At 47.7% G+C, this 12,568-nt stretch overlaps 1 protein-coding gene across 1 annotated transcript in view; it reads left to right on the top strand.

The window, feature by feature from the left end:
* GALNT2 (polypeptide N-acetylgalactosaminyltransferase 2) overlaps nt 1-12,568 on the top strand; it is a 179,206-nt gene that overhangs the window by 140,458 nt on the left and 26,180 nt on the right. The window contains exons 4-8 of the mRNA XM_060035105.1: nt 3,305-3,403; nt 3,640-3,707; nt 3,965-4,030; nt 10,192-10,313; nt 12,391-12,478. Of these exons, the coding sequence (XP_059891088.1) occupies nt 3,305-3,403; nt 3,640-3,707; nt 3,965-4,030; nt 10,192-10,313; nt 12,391-12,478 (443 nt within the window). The remainder of the gene's footprint in view (nt 1-3,304; nt 3,404-3,639; nt 3,708-3,964; nt 4,031-10,191; nt 10,314-12,390; nt 12,479-12,568) is intronic.

The following is a 12,568-nucleotide window of genomic DNA, read 5'->3' as shown; positions in this document are numbered from 1 at the left end:
TGTAAGGGCCAGGCCTCCCCGGTGGTCCAGTGGTTAAGACTGTGCTTCCACTGCAGGGGGCGCGGGTTCGATCCCTGTTCGGGGAACTAACATCCTACAACCCACACAGTGCAGTCAAAAAATTTTTTTTTAATTTAAAACAAAAAAGAATAACATATTAAAAAGAAAAGATTTACAGGGATGAAGTGCCTCGGATCACTCAGTTACCAAGGCTACCACAGGCCGGATGAGCTGGGGTGGGGCTGGGGAGGCACCCTGGGGGCGTGGCGTAGAGGGTGTGTTTCTGTGCCCCTCTCCACACCACGGAGCAGCCTTCCACCATGTTAAACGGAGCCTCTCGCTTCCCAGTCTGAGGACGTGTGTTTGATTGTGTCATCAGTGTCTCGACCAACCGCAAGTGTAGCATCTGCGTCAGAGACAAGCCTCCCCGGGTTCGTTCTGCACCCCGAGGGCTCAGGAGCTCCCTGCACTTGATGTCCGCTGATGCAGAATCCAGCTTTGATGGCCATCTAGTCTCAGAGAAATGTAAAGCTAAATTAGAGATTTAAAAAAAATCACTGTGTCCAGTTTTTTCAAGTCCCCATTTGACTGGACAGGGAGTTACCAGAATGACCCTTGGAAACCCAAGTGAACTTGACCCAAAGCCCATCTTCAGCATCATGCTGCTTCAGCCGCATCAGCCGGGAGGGAGAACAGAGCTGACTGCAGACTCTCCTTGATGCCGACTCCAGATAAACCCCAGCTTCTGTCAGTTCCCAAAGAAGCTCAAGATGAAGGTGCCCCCGGCAGCCAGCTCCCCTGGCAGGTTTCTATAGCGGGCGGGTGTTCTTCCCCCAGCTCCGGAGCAGAGAATTCTGCTTGGCAGGGACAGCGCTCTTTACATGCAAGATTTATTCTGTTTCTTTTTAAAGAAATTCTTCAAATACCACCCTCCCCTTTTATCTTGGCACAGTGTGTGGACTTAGGATCCGAATTCATATACTAAAGCTGTAACACTCAGACTCACGGGGTATAAGATACTCCTCAGTCTTTACTTGTCATCCCTCTTTACCTTAGGAATGGGATATACCTCTGAAATTTCCTCATTGCCAGTTCCTAGCAAAACTAGGTGCCTGATGCCCTGTGTTATGGAATTTTAATAAAACGATGTGAATGCAGCAGCCCTGTGTGTTCTGAAAAATGTTTCCAGAGCCCCTTGAGAATTCCAAGTGCTTGGAGATGGGGCTTCCTGCAGAGAAACAGAAAATGCGAGAATAGGACCTGATTGGATCGGCTGAGTTTACTAGGATTTGAGCCTGAAAAATGCTTCCTTCTCTCCTTTTGATTCTCACGTGGCCTCTCCAGCCCGAGCTCGGCTCAGCCCTCGCCACTGGGTGGGTTGGGGCCTGATTGCAGAGGGCGTCCCATTCTGGGGTTCTTACTTCATTAGCATTACAAGATTGGGTTCTTGGGAATGACATTCGTTGGTAATTTGTTTACAGTTGAACCTTGCAGCGTCTTACTTATTACTTCCTTAATCTAACAATTGGCGGATTCTTGAAATTAAAAAACAACAACAACAAAAACCCAGCCTTATCAGTCTACTTGTCGTTAAATACTTAGCCGTCAGGAGCTATAATGATCAACAACAGTAATTCTGGAATTCTTTCTTTTCCCAAACAACAGCAACTGGTATATTACGTTGTTTTCTCGTGGTTAATTAAAATCCAGCTATCCACATAACTGACATAAACAAAAGAAGCCCATTTTGTGATCTGACCTAATTGCTTTTTAATTTTGCTGCTTTTCTTGTTCATTTTCAAAATTTGCTCTGAAGTAGTTTTACCAGTCACGAGGGAAAATCAGTGTCTGTTGACTCTCTTCCTCTGAGGCGCAGCTGAGCACCAAAGATTTTTTTTTTAATCTTTCTCCTTTTCCTACTGATTTCCCATGTAAGATAGACACCTTTAATTCTGGGAGCAGATCACTTACAGCTGTGGTCAATTCCATTAAGAGCTAAGGAGTAAAACAAGTTCTTGAAAATGTATTGGCCCCATGGAAGGTTTTCCAGCTTCTCCAGTGGAAACCACTGAAGTGATACCTGTGCAGGGACCCCCAGATGGTGAGTGCAGCCTGGAGGGACCACGTCCTGGGCGCCGGCTGGTGTTCCCTACCCTACTGCAGGCAAGACCGTCACCTTCTCCACCTTGGGTATAAAATTACTGGTTGAGAACTGCTTCCAGAGGCCAAAGATACTCTAGCTGTCCGCCCCACCCCTTCCCCCTCCCGGCTTCAGTAGTACCACCAGCCTGGTAACTCCCTGAATGCACTCACGCCATGACTTGACTGTTCACAGACGTCCTCGTGAGCTGTGAGCCCGCCCAGGGGTCTTGTTCTCTCATGGGAGCATCACCTCAACACCGGCATGTTCTTCAAGTTCATGGAGCCTTCAGGGGATTGAAGGGTCCCTTAATGATGGGTTCTGCAGAGCCCAGTCTCCCTTTACTAGTCCTTTCTGTCGCCTAGTGGGTGATGCCTCAGCATCTTCAGCCTAGGGCTATAGCATCCTGTGTTTTCAAGCAGCTATTTACGGCCGTGGCAGCCTTGTGTCTGTCTGCAGGGACCAGACGTGACAAGTGCCTGTTGTGATCTGCCCGTAGTCTGCAGGCCTGAATCAGCTTTATTCAGAGCGGTCCTGGGTTCTTTCAGTACTGCTGCAAGTGGAAGGGGGAGCCGACAGGCTCAGGTGCCCACCCATCCTTCCCTCGCTCGCAGCAGCCTGCACCGCTGTCACCTACGTCGTGTGGACGCGGTCTGGCGAGGGGAGGGGCGTGTGTCCTGCATTCCAGGATCGGGGGCGCCGTCAGTGGGGTAGTGCCAGGTACCACATGCAACTTTGGGAAGAATCCCAGCGGTTCACGTGCTTGCTGCAGGCAAAGTAGGAAACGAGAAAAGAGCAGCGGTGCACAGTTGGTTCCACCGCTCAGAAATAACCACTGTGAACTGTGAAAAGCACATCCGTAGAGGTGTATCTGCATGTGAGACTAAATGGGGTTTCACTGTTTTGAAACACACTTTTTTTTTCAACATGTTAGAAAGATGTTCTCAATATGTTACTTTTCACTGAAATCTCTCATCTTTTAAAATGTTGCTCTGGTTGTGTTTTTCTGTGTCCTTATGTGCCGTTGTCGCCGTATCTCGGAATAGGCCAGGGCCCCCTGCAGACGACAGGTCCACCCCGAGTGCCCGTCCTGCAGGGCCACCTGCCCACACTGTCGGGGTCGCGCCGGGCTCGTCGTTCAGGTCACTCTTTCTCCTCCTTCAGGTGTCAGCGGAAGCAGTGGCGGGTAGATCTGCCGGCCACCAGCGTGGTGATCACGTTTCACAATGAAGCCAGGTCGGCCTTGCTGAGAACAGTGGTCAGGTGAGGCCAGCGGCTGCCATCTGTTGCCACCCATTGCCGCTTATGCGGGCAGGGGACGTCCCCCGGCAGGGATGCTGAACGAGGGCCGGATCCCCAGCACAGCCGGGCTGGGGCTGTCTTTGGGGGTGCAGACAGGGCACCTGACTGTGTAGCCCCGCGGGGGCCAAGGGGTGAGAATTGCACACCCCAGTCATAGCCTGAAAGGCCTGCAGCTTTATCTTTCTGCCTTTCCTCAGCGTGCTTAAGAAAAGCCCACCCCGCCTGATAAAAGAAATCATTTTGGTGGACGACTACAGCAATGACCGTAAGTAGAGACCGATTGCCCCCCCCACCAAGCATCCTCCTCCATCTGGCCCTCTGGACCCAAGCCTTCCTGGGCTGCAGGTGCTAAGCATGAGTTTCAAGAAAAGGCCAGAAGTAGGGGCCGCAGAAAGAGGGTGCCTCTCTGATGCCCCGAGGGGCTCACCAGCCCGAAGGTGATGGAGAATCACTGTCCCTGCCCACCGAGCCCTCCGTTAGTTAACTTGAGGTTCAAAAGCTTTGCTTCTTTTCTTTTCCTAGCGGAAGACGGGGCACTCTTGGGGAAAATTGAGAAAGTGCGGGTTCTCAGGAATGATCGGCGAGAAGGTAAGACTTTTCTCAATTCAGTACCAAGACAGTTGAATTCTGACTTTTCCTGAGCCCAGTAATAATGTGAAGAAGCGTTTCAGCTCCAAGAACAATGAACTGTCTCATGTTTTGTCTGCCTTCCTCCAACAGAGCCTCTTGGGAGCCTCTCCCAGCAACCCCAGGAAGGATATCGAAAGCTTAACTAATTGAAATTGTTTGCGCACCAGGGCAATAGTTCAACTTACGCTTTTATTTATGTATTTAGAAAACTGGCTTCTCTCTTTCTTTCACAACCTACGAAGTCTTATCAGTCCCTTGAGTACTAGGATTTAGAAGAAAAACAGAGATTTAGCATTGAGAACTTTAATGACTCCATGCTGCAGGCATCTGTTAAAATAACTGGGGTTCCAGTTTGACAGCCTGCCCAAGGTGAACTATCAAAAACAAGGGAAAGCCCACCGCCGTTACGTGCTTACTGGATTTTGCAAATGCCAGCCTCGAAACCTGATGTCAGTCTTGTCTTTGCTGGAGCTGGGCTCATCGAGCCCACTTTATTGGTAGTTATAAGAGAAGCTCCAGAGAGGAAAGCATTACTTTGAAGTGTCTGGAAAGGAAGCCAGACTCATAATGTAATTAACATCCAGCGCATCCATGCTGGTACAGAGCTGGTGGCTGGATTCTCAGCTCCTCCGTGGTCCTGAGAAATCTTTCTGTAGGAAAATGGCAGAGCTTTATGTGCCGTTTTTGCTGTTTGAGGCTGACTGTTGATCTTGGAGTGGTGGCTGTGCCGTTTGGTCAGCGAACATTGTCTTTCTTCTGGTCCCCTGTGCAATCCAGCTGGAGTCGGGAAATACAGTTTTTCTTAGCAAGAATCTAATCAGCCAGTAAAGTGGGTGAGCCCGTTAGGGCGATGTCATCAACACCATATTTTAACCAACTAAGGTCATCAATCCAGATGTTCAAGATGCATAAACAATGGGGTCAGCCTTTCCCCTAAGCAAGCTGTTTGCTGGACTCACATCTGCCCCCGAAGCTGAGATTAAACCAGAATCTTGCATTGTATTTGCCCCTAAAGAAACTACATGATAACTTGTTGAATTCAAACCCAAAGTGTCTGCTGGCACAGGGGAAAAAAAGAAGATGAGGCGGGAGGAGGGAATAAAAGAAAGAAGTTAGCTTTCATGTGGGCATTTTGTAACTGACAACCACGTGCTAGCTCTCAGAGAGGGGCTCTAACCTGCTTAGAAATCAGAAGCAGTCCTTCTAAATATAAATTTGCATTTGCTTTACGTTAGGCTGTTCTTGTGGGTAAGAACCCACACTGAGGCCTTGTTTGGGGAAGGAATGAAGAGAGGCAGCTGTGGGAAGCCAGATTATGGTAGAACTATATGGAACAAGTGAGGAATGTGACAGTCCAGTGAGAAAATGCACACACACAAATGTATGTGTGCTTGTGTGTGTATCCCAAACAGTTAAACATATACACAAATGCTCATAGCAGTGCTACTAGGTGACAGAGAAAATCAGTTGCATAAAATCATGGCCTTGGGTTCATTTAGTGTTGGGGATTTAATTGTGCCAGCGATTCTTAACCTGGCTATTCATTACAATCACTTGGGGAACTTAAAAGAAGACCATGGGGCTTCCCTGGTGGCGCAGTGGTTGAGAGTCCGCCTGCCGATGCAGGGGACACGGGTTCTGTGCCCCGGTCCGGGAGGATCCCATATGCCGCGGAGTGGCTGGGTCCGTGAGCTATGGCCGCTGAGCCTGCGCGTCCGGAGACTGTGCTCCACAACGGGAGGGGCCACAACAGTGAGAGGCCCGCGTACCGCAAAAAAATAATAATAATAATTAAAAAAATAAAAGAAGACCATGCCTTGACCCGACCCACAATTGAATAAAAATTTTTGTTTTTCTAGGGGTGGGGCCTGGACATCTGCATTTCAATAATACTGATGTACTTTGAAGGTTGAAAGCCTAGTCCTTCTTGTTGTGCAGATGGACATATTAAAGCTGAAAGAGGTTAAGTGTCTTTTTCAAGGTCATCCAGCTATTTAATAATGGTAGTGGAGCCAAAACCGTGTTCATAGGCCAAGTTCTCTATTTGTCCTGTGTGCTTTTTATTCCTCCATTCCCACTGTCCTGCCTGATTAATTTATTTTTTCCAGTTTATTGAGATGTAATTGACATATAATACTATGTGAGATGTACAACATAATGATTTGATATATGCATATATTGTGAAGTGATCACCACACTAAGTTTTTTGGTTTTTTTTTTTTTTTGCGGTACGCGGGCCTCTCACTGTTGTGGCCTCTCCTGCTGCAGAGCACAGGCTCCGGACGCGCAGGCTCAGCGGCCATGGCTCACGGGCCCAGCCGCTCTGCGGTGTGTGGGATCTTCCCGGACCGGGGCACGAACCCGTGTCCCCTGCATCAGCAGGCGGACTCTCAACCACTGTGCCACCAGGGAAGCCCTACTTTTAATTTTTGAAGACCCTCCATACTGTTCTCCACAGTGGCTGCACCAATTTACATTCCCACCAACATTGCACAAGGGTTCTCCTTTCTCCACATCGTCACCAACACCTGGTATCTCTTGTCTTTTGATGACAGCCATTTTGACAAGTGTGATGTGATATCTTATTGTAGTTTTGGTTTGAAGCCCCTGATGATTAGTGATGTTGAGCACCTTTTCATGGACCTGTTGTCCATTTATATGTCTTCTTTGGGAAAAAAAGTCTTTAAATTCCTCTGCCCATTTTTAATCTGATTATTTTGTTTTTGTTTTTGCTGTTGAGTTGTATGAGTTCTTTATACATTTTGGATATTAATGCCTTATCAGTTATATGATTTGTAAATACTTTCTCCCATTCCATAGTTGCCTTTTCATTTTGTGAATACTTTTTTTTGCTCTGCAGAAGCTTTTTAGTTTGATGTAATCCCGTTTGTTTACTTTTGCTTTTGCTACCTTTGCTTTGGTGTCAAATTAAAAAAATTATTGCCACCACTGATGTCAAGGGGCTTACCTATATTTTCTTCTAGGACTTTTATGGTTTCAGGTCTTAACGTTCAAGTCTCTAATCCATTTTGAGTTTATTTTTGTGTGTGTTATAAGATAGGGGTCCAGTTTCATTTTTTTGCATGTGTCCAGTTTCCCAACACCATTTATTGAAGAGACTATCCTTTCCCCATTGTGTATTCTTGGTTCCTTTGTTGTAAATTAATGGCCATATGTGTGTGTGTTTATTTCTGGGCTTTCCATTTATCCCATTGATCTATGTGCCTGTTTTTATGCCAAGGCCATACTGTTTTGATTACTATAGCTTTGTAATGTAGTTTGAAGTGATGTTTTGTGTTTTTTTGGTTTTTTTACTGTTCCATTTTGAATTTTCTCGTAGTTTTTTAGCTATACATTTCTTTTAGTGGCTTCTCTGAGGATTACAACATGCATCTTTAACTTATAACAGTCTATTTAGAGTCCATACAACTTTACCTTAAATGTAAGACCTTGCAACTGTTTTAATTCCATTTCTGTTTCCTGTCCTGTATACTGCTGTTGTCATGTGGTTTCCTTCATATGTTGTTAATGATGGTTTAAACCCCACAGTGCAGTGTTAAAATGTTTGCTTTAAATAATCAGTTATAAAGAAATTAGAATGTATAAATGGACTCTAAAATTTATCCTCGTATTTTTCATTTCTAGTATCTTCATTTTTTCCCACAGATTCAGGTTTCCATCTAGTGTCATTTCCCTTCAGCCCAGAGAACGTTTAGAACTTTATTTTTTCTTGTAGGCAATAAAATCTCTCAATTTCTGTTTATCTGAAAAGTCTTTCTTTCTCCTTTATTGCTGAAGAGTATTTTCTCTGAATGGAATTCTGAGTTGACCGTTAGTTTTTCTTTCAGCACTCTGAAAATGTCATTCAGATGTCTTCTGGCCTCTGTTTTTCTGTTTAGAATGTAGCTGTCAGCTTATTGTTGATTCCCTGTGTGTTATGGGTTGTTTCCTCTCACTGATTTCCAGATTGTCTCTTTATCTTTAGTTTTTAGCAGTTTGACTGTGACTTGCCTAGATTTGATTTGCTTTTTATTTATCCTGCTCCAGGTTTGCTGATCCCTTTGAATATGTAAGTTGAAGTTTTCAGCATATTTGGGAACTTTTTGGCCTTTTATTTCTTCATATATTGTTTTATGCTTATTCTTGGACTCTAGGTGCACATATGATATACCACTTGATATTGTCCATAGGTTACTCAGGCTTTTTTTCTCTTTCAGTATTTTTTCTCTGTTCACCAGACAGATCAATCTCTATTGATCCACCTTCAAGTTCACTGGTCCCTCTGACATCTCTAATCTGCTGTTACGCGCCGTCAGTGAGTTCTTTCATTTCAGAAAATTGCAGTTTTCAGTTTTGGAATATCCATTTAATTCTTGTGGTTTTCATTTCTCTGCTGAGATTCCCCGTGTTTGCTCATTCCAATGATCATTTCCTTGGAGTTCTTGGGTATAGTTATCATAATAGCTGCTTTAAAATCCTCATCTGTTAATTTCACTCTGCGTCATCTCGGAGTGAGTTTCTATTGACGTTTTTTCTCTTGCATACGCATCACATTTTTCTCTTCTCTTGTCTACTAATTTTTTAAATTTTATATTGGATATTGTGAATGGTATGTTGTAGAGACACTGGATTCTGTTATCTTTCTCTAGGGCGTTGATCTTTGTTATACTGGGCGATTAAATTACTAGCTCATGACTTTGAACTTGTGTAGGCTTGTCTTTATACTTTGAAAGCATATGTGTATCTTGGATGAATCCCTTATTCCTGAGACGTAGTCCGTATTCCTAAATGTATTCCCTCTGGAGTTTCTGTAGAAATGAGGTGTTTGCCAAGTCCTTCTAGGCACAACTCAATTGCCAAAAATTGTGTCCCTGATTCCAGCTGAAATCTTAGTTCTTTCTGTCTTCTAATTGTTTCTCTTCATGGACTCCTTGGGGTCTCCCCTGTGCCTGCAGGTTCAGGCGTCCGCCAAAGATTTAAGGGCAGTTATCACCAGATTTGGGACTTAGCTCCTTCCCAGGATCTCCTCCTTCTGTTTCCAGCCACTCTCCAGCCCCAAACTCTACCCTCTGACGCCTCAAGCCAAAAAAGGCTGCACTGCAGTGGATTGGAGAGTAACATCGGGGGCAAATACCATGTTTACAGGGATTTCACTCTGTGATTTTCTTCTTTTAAGGGTTGAATGCCCTCTAGGTTCTGCCTGCCCTCGGCTACTCTAGCCCTTTCCTATAGTTGCATTTTCTATTTTGCTCAGTTTATACTTGTTCTCTGAGAGAGGGTTTGCCTATTACAAGCTGCTCCGTAATACCAGAACTAGAAGTCGTTGCCCTTTTTCCTACTCTGTCATGCAGCTCTTTAAGAACCATGGAAAACCCTTCCTGACTGCTGTGCTGCATAAAGAACTCACAACACTGTCCTTACCAGTTGTGAATAATCTCATATCTCCATGAATAGATAAAAGCCCAGCGTACATAGCAGAAGCCACTTATGACCACACCATCTAGTGATGAATATTACTATGTGTGATAATGAAAAATGATATCACTAACAGATCACAGCTATATAAACTCTGTAATGTGACCAACAGCGTTACTAATTTTGTGTAGAAGCCAAACAACTGGGCTTCATCATTTATGTTAATTTGGCTCGCGATGAGTCTTAGAACACACAGATACTCACAACACTGTTATCATGAAATTATCACCATTAAATTTGGCCCCATTAGCACTTAAAGTGTCTGGGTGACACGTGCCTTAGCCCAGTTAATTAGAAAACTCTATTGCTGTGTCAGAGGAGAGTAGTTTTAGAAGTTCCACATTTCCATTGCTTGATAAAGGAGACTTCAGTTATGTCAAAGCCTTCCTCATAAGGCAGTAGTTCCAAGTTGTTTTCTCAGTCATCCAATTAACTGAAAAAGAAAAAGGTCCTGACAGAACTCTTACCTGGGTAAACTGCAAGGCGGTATTGATCCCTCCACGCACGTTGGCGATAAACTCTGTGCCCAGCAAGAGGGCTGCGTGGGGAGGTGTCGGTGCAGGTGCTGGGGGTACAGTTTTTGTTTGTTTTTCTCGCGTTCCCTGGGCATTCCCCCGCGACGTGTTTTTGACCTCACTCCACAGGCCTGATGCGCTCGCGGGTGCGGGGGGCCGACGCGGCCCAGGCCAAGGTCCTGACGTTCCTGGACAGCCACTGCGAGTGCAACGAGTACTGGCTGGAGCCCCTCCTGGAGAGGGTGGCCGAGGTGAGGATGCGGGCCAGAGGAAGGGCCTCTGCGACATGGTCCTACGAGGATTTTATCCTCCACAGGAATCTGTCAACAGGGGAAATTCATTTGTCAGGTAGGAGGCCAGGGTCAGCAGAGGCTACGACAGCCCTTCCCCTAGGGGGGTCTTCCTTCCCTGCCTGAAGCTTTGTACTGACTCTCGGAGCTCAGAGGGGGCAGAGCGCTGAGGACAGAGGCCGCGGGGTCCCCAGCCCGGCCGTGCTGCCCTGAGACCCAGGCTGCGGCTCGTGGGGGGGGCAGAGTCCCAACCACACAGGGACGCGGGAGGCTGTCGGTTGACCCGAGACCGTGCACCTTCGCCTTCTAGAAACATCATCACTAGGATGACCTATGGCCTCTTGTGATATCTCTCTCGCCTTCTGCTTGCTTTATTGACTTTCTTTCCTCCCTACTAAGAAAGCACTTCCTTGAGACAGTAAAGTAGATGTAATGAAAGTACTAGAGAAATAGTAAAGTCATTCTTTTTGCACCATAGCAGGGATCGCGGTTGGACCGTGAGTCCTGAGACATGAATAAGACAAACTACTAGTGCTCTGACCCTCACGTTCACTGCCGTTTACTGAGCGCTAACTACCTGCCGGATGCTTTACACGTTACCTTAATCCAGGGTTTCACCCCCATTTGACAGTTGAGGGAACTGGGGTTCAGGGAACTTTAATCACTTAACCAAAACTCATACAGGGGGCAGAGCCCAGGCTGCAAAGTGGGATTCGCTGAGTCCCTCCCTGAGTCCTCCCACACACACACGCATGCCCATCCCGGGGGCCCCGTCCCCGGCTACTCACTCCACCAGGCTGTGCGTCCCAGGGACGCAGAGGCGAAGTGAAAGCTGCCATGATACCCGGGCACATGGAGGCGGCGTGCCTTGTGGTCAGACTGTCAGGGTTATTTAAACAGCCCCCCACCTCCTAAAGAAAGAATGGGAAGAGTTGAGAACTGTCGTTCTCCCTCATTCTAGTCCCATCAAAAGAGATCAAAATAAAGGGCGTGGACTTGGACGTGGGGCAGTTGACGATCTGCGGCACCATCCCCAGGCTGAGTGGGCATGGAGGACGTCACCCTCTGCGCTGGGGGCTGCATGCTGTAAACCTGCCCCTGGTGGTGGCTGAGCTTCACCCTCTGTTCTCTGAGCGGGGTCCTCTGACGTGTTACGTTCTTAGCTCCGCTTGCCCTGTTACTGATTTGTTTCTCGAAGTCTTTCTCTGGCTGATTCAGGTTCTTGCCGTGGCTCAGGGAAGCGCCACCCTTGTGTTCCCTGTCAGCGTGGGGCAGAGTTCCTCCCCAGCACCAACTAGCCCGGTTTAAAGAGGGCAGGAGAGTTCAAAGGTCTTGTGTTCACAGACTCTAACCAGAGCAGCGACAGTGTGGCCTAAAGAAAGGCCTCAGCCTAAGGGAATGTTTTGTGTTGGGTGGAACCGCGGGTAAGACAGGCTCGGGCTCCGGGTTCTCCAGTCAGTTCGGTCGCCGTCCGCCCGTGATGCGGTTGGAACCTCTACACCACACTCGGCTCCCAGGCCCGGGGTCGCATCTGAGTGGGCGTCGCGGCCGTGAGTCCTTTCCTGAGGCTTCCTGCAGCTCACACATACTGGTGTTTAAGTACAGCCGAGCTTAGATCCTGTTAGAATGAAAATTCCTCCATGGTTGAGGTTTGACATTTGGGAAAACACTAAATAAAACACTCCAGTCTCACGCTGGCGCGCTCTGAGAACTCCTTTGGAACTAATAAAAATTGACATTTGCTCCTGGCTGTTTGGGGGAAAAAACAACAACTCAGGAAGGGTCCCGGGAGAGGCTCTCAGCCAGTGAACACCCGCAGGGCGGCCCCGTGCGCTCGGGCGCCTCCTGGGGGGCAGCGTCCTCTGCGCCCCCGACACCCAGCGCAGCGCAGGGCTGCAGGTGCCCAGCCGGGCCCCCCAGGGCGTGGGGTGGCAGGGGACCGGCGCGGCCATCTCCCCGTGAGCGGTGACGCTCAGACCTCCACCTGTGCGGGTCCCGGCTGCCTCTGACACCTGCTGTTGCCTTCGCTGCGTTGCAGGACAGGACCCGCGTCGTGTCCCCCATCATCGACGTCATCAACATGGACAACTTTCAGTACGTGGGCGCGTCTGCGGACTTAAAAGGCGGTAGGTGCTGCGCGGGTCCCAGGGGCGGCGACGGCGCCTGCACGCGGCCGAGCCGGGCCGCGGCCAAGAGCGCCCCTGTGTTCAGCTGGC

The sequence above is a fragment of the Delphinus delphis genome, chromosome 16 (genome assembly GCF_949987515.2).
Source record: "Delphinus delphis chromosome 16, mDelDel1.2, whole genome shotgun sequence".
NCBI lineage: Eukaryota > Metazoa > Chordata > Mammalia > Artiodactyla > Delphinidae > Delphinus > Delphinus delphis.
This window is presented reverse-complemented; position numbering and strand designations above follow the sequence as displayed.